The sequence below is a fragment of the Copadichromis virginalis genome, linkage group LG14 (assembly GCF_057382275.1).
Source record: "Copadichromis virginalis isolate Kocher_CV1m ecotype Utaka linkage group LG14, C_Virginalis_male_GT1.1, whole genome shotgun sequence".
In the NCBI taxonomy this organism is placed as follows: domain Eukaryota; kingdom Metazoa; phylum Chordata; class Actinopteri; order Cichliformes; family Cichlidae; genus Copadichromis; species Copadichromis virginalis.
The window spans coordinates 31,374,609-31,381,414 of record NC_140631.1 but is presented as its reverse complement, the minus strand read 5'-3'; the positions used below and the strand labels follow the sequence as shown (position 1 = coordinate 31,381,414).

Sequence of the window (6,806 nt, the reverse complement as noted above, 5' to 3'; positions counted from 1 at the left end):
GAAAGGTTTTAGTGGAAGAACATACATTAGCATCTGGGGCTGCAGACATGGAGAGGTCCAGCGGCAAACGTTTTTGTTGTAGACGGGTGTGCCACAGGGTTCCTGTGGCACACAGAGAGGAACTGTACCACATCCTGAAGATGACAGGTCCTCTGGTAAGTACTGGGATTGCTCACGTGCCATGATCTTTCTTTAACAGACCACGTAGATGGAGATTATCCTTGCTGATGATACAACAGAAGACTGATGACAGTCTTTCTGTTTTTAAAAAAAGTTTAAGATGTCAGGAAAACACACTTTCACAGATGTGACAATAAAACTGAAACAATATTTGGCACTTTTTACTCGCTGAATAATGACTGCAAACTGCAGGAAATAAACTTGTCAGGAAATCTGTGTACCACGATAATTAGTTGCAGTATGTAATGGTTTATTTTTAAATTACTTGTCATGTAATAGTGGTATCACTCCTGCAACATTTTTGGTATTTGTCTTTCTAGCTGCTCTCTCGAATCCTCAATTACATGCTTCCGTTTGTGGTTACAATGTTCTGTGGCCGTCTGGGAAATGACGTGATGGCTGGCTATGGATTAGCTTCTGCTGTAAGTCATCTGTATGCTCCACTGATGTTTTGAAGCTTACTCGAAAAATGGATTAAATGAAGAAGTAATTACGAGGATGCTGATGGAAGAAAAGGAATTGTTACTTAAGTCAGCAAGATAATTGTCTCGTAATCACTCGTCAACAACACTTATGATTTAATCTATGCTAAGCACTTGACACTTGCTCTTAATAATCACTCAAGTTTTGCTTATAATAGTTTGCATTCATTTCAGACAATTAATATTACCACTGCAGCAACAGGATTTGGTCTGGGACTGGCATGTGATACTTTGGTGTCTCAGGTCTGTAAAACCAAGTCAACATGATGCTATCATACACTGGAATTTTTTGCTTTCCCTTTTTTCTTGCTGCCATCTTTAAAATGTTCATTATCCTGACAGACTTTTGGTGCTAAAAATCTACTCCGGGTGGGCGTGATCCTTCAGCGGGGCATAATCATCCTCTTGTTGTTCTGTCTGCCTTGCTGGGGTCTCCTCATTAATGCTCAGGCCATCCTATTATGTGTGGGCCAGAACCCTGAGGTGGCCAGGTAACTAACAGCAGCAAATATACAGTAATATTATTGATACAACTGGCATAGATATGGGTACATTTAAACATGAAACCTGATCTTCTCAGGAATAACATCTGTGCATTAAAACCATTTCTGGTTGCCAAAGATTCACTAAACAGAATCACAATACAAATTAAGTGAATGTCAAAATGATCTCAACTAATCGTATAAAACTGAACCAATGTTCCCTCTAATTTTTCATGCGTCTGAGCGAACACAAACTCCCTGAGCGGTCCCTTGGACCACTGTGAGCAACAGCAGACGTGAGCACTGTGGTCACGCCAGCATCGAATCCATCCAAGCTACATGGTTTACTAAAATAATCAAATTGCAGCATTTATGTTAGACTACTTTTAATTAACTGCTTTAGCCCACATACAATGAAAATTAAAAAAAATCTTGTTCATGACCTGTGTAGTATGTTAAAACTATTGGAAGTAAAAATAACTTGAACTCAAATTTTGAAAACACAACTTTCTTTTTTTATATACACTCAACAAAAATATAAACGCAACACCTTTGTTACTGCTCCCATTCCCCATGGGATGGACGTAGAGACCTAAAATTCATTCCAGATACACAATATAACCATCCCTCCCAAACAGTGGTCACAAATCAGTCCAAATGTGTGGTAGTGGGCACATCTGCCATATTGAGATAATCCATCCCACCTCACAGGTGTGCCACATCAGGATGCTGATCTGACATCATGAGTAGTGCACAGGTGTACCTCAGACTGCCCACAACAAAAGGCCACCCTGGAATGTGCAGTTTTGTCTCACAGCAAAATGCCACAGATGCCACAAGCAATGAGGGAGCGTGCAATTGGCATGCTGACAGCAGGAATGTCAACCAGATCTGTTGCCCGTGCATTGAATGTTCATTTCTCAACCATAAGCCGTCTCCACAGGCGTTTCAGAGAATATGGCAGCACATCCAACCGGCCTCACAACCGCAGACCTCGTGTAACCACACCAGCCCAGGACCTCCACATCCAGCAGGTTCACCTCCAAGATCGTCTGAGACCAGCCACCCAGACAGCTGCTGGAACAATTGGTTTGCACAACCAAACAATTTCTGCACAAACTGTCAGAAACCGTCTCAGGGACGCTCAACTGCATGCCCGTCGTCCTCATCGGGGTCTTGACCTGACTCCAGCTCGTCGCCGTAACAGACTTGTGTGGGCAAATGCTCACATTCGATGGCGTCTGGCACGTTGGGGAGGTGTGCGCTTCACGGATGAATCATGGTTCACATTGTTCAGGGCAGATGGCAGCTGAGAATGTCCCAGTTCTTGCATGGCCAGCATACTCACCGGACATGTCACCCATTGAGCATGTTCGGGATGTGCTTGACCGGCGTATACGACAGCGTGTACCAGTTCCCACGAATATCCAACAACCTCGCACAGCCATTGAAGTGGAGTGGACCAACATTCCACAGGCCACAACTGACAATCTGATAGACTCCATGCGACGATGTGTTGCACTGCATGAGGCAAATGGTGGTCACACCAGATACTGACCAGTTCTGGGTCCCCAGACCTCTAATAGCGCAAAAAACTGCACATTCCAGGGTGGCCTTTTGTTGTGGGCAGTCTGAGGTACACCTGTGCACTACTCATGATGTCAGATCAGCATCCTGATGTGGCACACCTGTGAGGTGGGATGGATTATCTCAATATAGCAGATGTGCCCACTACCACACATTTGGACTGATTTGTGACCACTGTTTGGGAGGGATGGTTATATTGTGTATCTGGAATGAATTTTAGGTCTCTACGTCCATTCCATGGGGAATGGGAGCAGTAACAAAGGTGTTGCGTTTATATTTTTGTTGAGTGTATATATATAAAGCTCTGACTTGTATTATGAGCAGAGATGGGCAGTAACGCGTTACTGTAATCCGATTACTTTTAAGTAAGTAATCAGTAATTAGTTACTGATTACTTTTTTCAAGTAACTTGACCAGCTGATTATGAGTATGAGTCTGTGGTCTGGGAGAGAGTCCTGTAACTCTCTGTCTGCAAAATACAGTATATAATGACCAATGTTGGGCAGTTAATTAAATAGTTACTTCTTCAAAAAAAGTTACTGAGTTATGCAAACAACAAAGTTTTTTGCAGCTGTTTACCTAAAAATGCAACCAAGGCATTTTTTAAAATAAACATTTCAAACCATTTACAGAACAATCAGCTGTTCTGCATCAAATCTGATGCCACACAAATTATTTGTGTCACTCCAAAAAATAATTTCTGTCCACTATGAGATAAAGGAGAACAACAGCCTGATACCTGCAGGCCTGACAACAGGAGATGTATCACTCCTGTAACACCTGTAACATTCAGTAGTCGTCTCATTGTTCTGACACACACAACAAAACTATTGACTACACTACACACTAACTACACAAGATTTGCGCTAAACGTCGCAAATCTCTCACATCTTAAAACACCGCCGCCATTCCTAAAACTTGCCCCCTTCCTAAACAACTAAATGCCATGTTGCCATATCATTTTTTGATTATTTTTATCATAACTCTGGTTTTACGTGGCCCATCAACACAATTTAAAAACTGGTATAAAGTTCACACTTTTTCTGTCAGTTGTTCCGTCTGTCCTGCTCACATCTCCAATGGTTGTGCACGTTGTCATTAACGTGGCTTCACTCCACATCAGCCACGGCGCTTTGCTAGCTAAAACACCAGTGTCGGCACATAAGGACGCTGTCATAGCCTGTCAACGACGTTCATTAGCTGCGTATATACGAATGTGAATCGCATTATTGGCTGGCCTATGGGATAAGGTGGCATCGTTCTAATTCCATACGGGAGCAGCCAGTCACTTACTGACTAACACCGCAAAACAGAATTGTTTAAGTTTTAATTGTAATTTCAATTCAGGTTAGATTTTTTTTTGTGCGCAACACAGATTTTCTGTGCGCAGAGACCATGCCAGCAGAGCGCAATTGCGCACGCGCGCAGCTTAGAGGGAACATCGATCACAGTCATTCTGATTACCTTTTTGCTTTATTCAAGGAATTACCAAATATGTCTTAGGAGCTTCACTAGCTATGCTCAAACTGCTCTTGTTAAGGTCTCAAACAATCTGCTGCTGACTGTGTGCTCTTCTCTATTTTCATTCTCCCTGACCTCATCTCAGCCTTGCATATTGTGGACCAGAACATTTAATTCAGTCAGTCTAAAGAACAGTGCTGGTATCAGTGATGTGACGCTGGATTGGTTTATGTCAGGTCTATCAAACAAGTAATTTTCAGTAATGACTGACAAAGCCTCATCTTCTCATTCAAATGGATGGAGTTGATTTTCACTGCTATGCAGGCACAAATGTCCTATAATCTGTTACCGCTGATGTCTCACATATTAGGTCCCGTCTAGCTGAATTAGGAACTGGATGTCTAAAAACATTCTAAACCTGAATGATCATAAACTTGAAGTAATTATAATTACACCCTCGTCCCCCAGCACTAGCAGCACTTTTGATCTTTTTTCTAATCTGGGTCTCCTACAGTATTTAAAAATGTCTGGAGAGAGACTCATAACCTGGGGTAATTTTGGGTCCAAGCTCTCTCTTTTATATGCAGGTGTTTAAAGTTATGCAGTCCTGTTTCATTCCGCTTAGGCAGATATCATTCCTATCTCATTTTGGTTAAGGTCATCCATGCTTTTATGTCCTCTGGACTTGACCACTGTAATGCACTTTATTCATCGTCATAACATAAATAAGATACAAATAATTCAAACTGCAGCTGACAGGCTTTTAACAGATAGCAAAATAAGTGACCAGATGAAATCAGTCTTTACAGCTCTTCACTTCCTACCTGTTAGCCTTAGAAATGATTTTACGGCTCATTTTTGAAGCCTAACTTTGTTAAGCACCTGTCTGCATATCTAAGCTGCTGTATCCATATGAAACTTCCTGCTGCCTGAAATATTCAGACATGCCTGATGCCTCTGCCTAATGACCTCAGGCTTCTTCTAAATGCATTTTTACTTTTTGGCTTTTTAAACCCACTAATGTCTTACTGACCAAAGCAACTTCTTTAATGAGCAAGATTGCATGAGTACTGGTTTCTCTTCAATTTGAAATTGCTTTTGTTTCTACTGAAATTATTTATTTTTAGTTGTTTGTGTAGTTCAGTACAACTTTATTTTGAAAAGGCCTTTATGAATACATATAAACTAAAATGTAAAATGTACTAGATGTACTCACATGCACTTCTTGCTTTCAGAATAGCCCAGCTGTATATCACTGCCTTCCTGCCTGCTGTGCCAGTGAGTCGCTGCTTTTCTCCTTAACCTTTATACAAACATTCAAAACCAATGTTTGACGTTTTTTGTGCTGTGCAATAATTTATTATTCTTCCATAGGCAATGTTTCTACATCATCTTCAGGTGTCTTACCTGCAGAACCAGGTCCATTTCTCTATTCCGATCCCGTACTGGTTTTACAGATATCGTAAATGTTTCTAAAACTAATTACAATTTTGGTGGAAAAGGAAATGTAATCACGCTGACTACATTTTGTATTCTCAGGGAATCATACTGCCACAAATGTATAGTGCTGCTCTGGCAAACATTGCAAATGTGGTGACAAACTATATTTTTATTCACTGGCTGGATCTGGGTGTTAGGTATGCGAACTCACACTCATATCACTTTAATGCTTTAATTCTGAATAAAAGAATTTAACACTGATATCAACCCAAATGTCTTGCAGTGGCTCTGCAGCTGCAAATACTCTGTCTCAGATTTACATCTGTACTTTTCTGTTTGCTTACATTTTGTGGAAGAGGCTTCATGTAACAACATGGGGAGGTATACTGAGAACAGTGATGATCTCATGCACCATCTTCTTCTTTTCCCTAGTTTTATATAAATGAGCGTCTCTCTCCCCCTGCAGGCTGGTCTGTGGAATCACTGCAGGACTGGGGCTCCTACATGAAGCTGGCTATTCCCAGTACATTAATGAAATGCTTTGAGTGGTGGGTTTATGAGTTTGGGGGATTCTTTGCAGGTAATCCTTTTTTTTTCCTTTTAGATGATCATAGACAATCTAAAAATATTTGAATCATGCCTGCTCTTTCTTCTTTGTCTGTAACAATCAGGAATGCTGAGTGAAAATGAGCTGGCAGCCCAGCACGCTGTCATGATGGTGACTGTCATAACATATATGGTAAGGTTTAATCACTACAAATCAGAGAATTAAATTCTCCCTTTAAAATATTTCTTTGGTTGCTTTGAACCACCTGAGAGCAAATTTTCTCCTATACTTTTTTCATAATAATGAATCCATAGTTCCCTCTTGGTATTCAAGCTGCGGCATGTGCCCGGGTGGGTAATGCTCTTGGTGCAGGAGACACCGGCAGAGCACTCCTAACTAGCAAGATGTCCCTTACTCTTGCAGGTCAGTTAGAAATGTATCGTGATTTATATTCGTTTCCCATAACTTTATTACCGTTATACAGATTTTGGAGCTCTTGTTTTCTAGGTAGCATTGCAGTTGTAGAAGGCCTTGTCCTTGGCTCCGTCAAAACAGTGATTGGCTTCATCTTCACATCAGATGAGTGAGTTCAGCTGCATTCACATTTCACTAACAGTAATATTCCTA

The 6,806-nt window shown here is 41.1% G+C and overlaps 1 protein-coding gene across 2 annotated transcripts in view; it reads left to right on the top strand.

Annotated features, from left to right (window-relative positions):
* Positions 1-6,806, top strand: part of LOC146694304 (multidrug and toxin extrusion protein 1-like) — an 8,877-nt gene continuing 2,071 nt past the window's right edge. For both annotated transcript variants that reach the window (XM_085430428.1, XM_085430427.1), the window contains exons 1-12: positions 1-155; positions 501-602; positions 837-905; positions 1,005-1,153; positions 5,428-5,470; positions 5,567-5,611; positions 5,732-5,829; positions 5,916-6,013; positions 6,099-6,212; positions 6,304-6,371; positions 6,494-6,602; positions 6,687-6,762. In XM_085430428.1, coding sequence (XP_085286554.1) covers positions 48-155; positions 501-602; positions 837-905; positions 1,005-1,153; positions 5,428-5,470; positions 5,567-5,611; positions 5,732-5,829; positions 5,916-6,013; positions 6,099-6,212; positions 6,304-6,371; positions 6,494-6,602; positions 6,687-6,762 — 1,079 coding nt within the window. In that variant the 5' untranslated portion in view covers positions 1-47. The remainder of the gene's footprint in view (positions 156-500; positions 603-836; positions 906-1,004; positions 1,154-5,427; positions 5,471-5,566; positions 5,612-5,731; positions 5,830-5,915; positions 6,014-6,098; positions 6,213-6,303; positions 6,372-6,493; positions 6,603-6,686; positions 6,763-6,806) is intronic.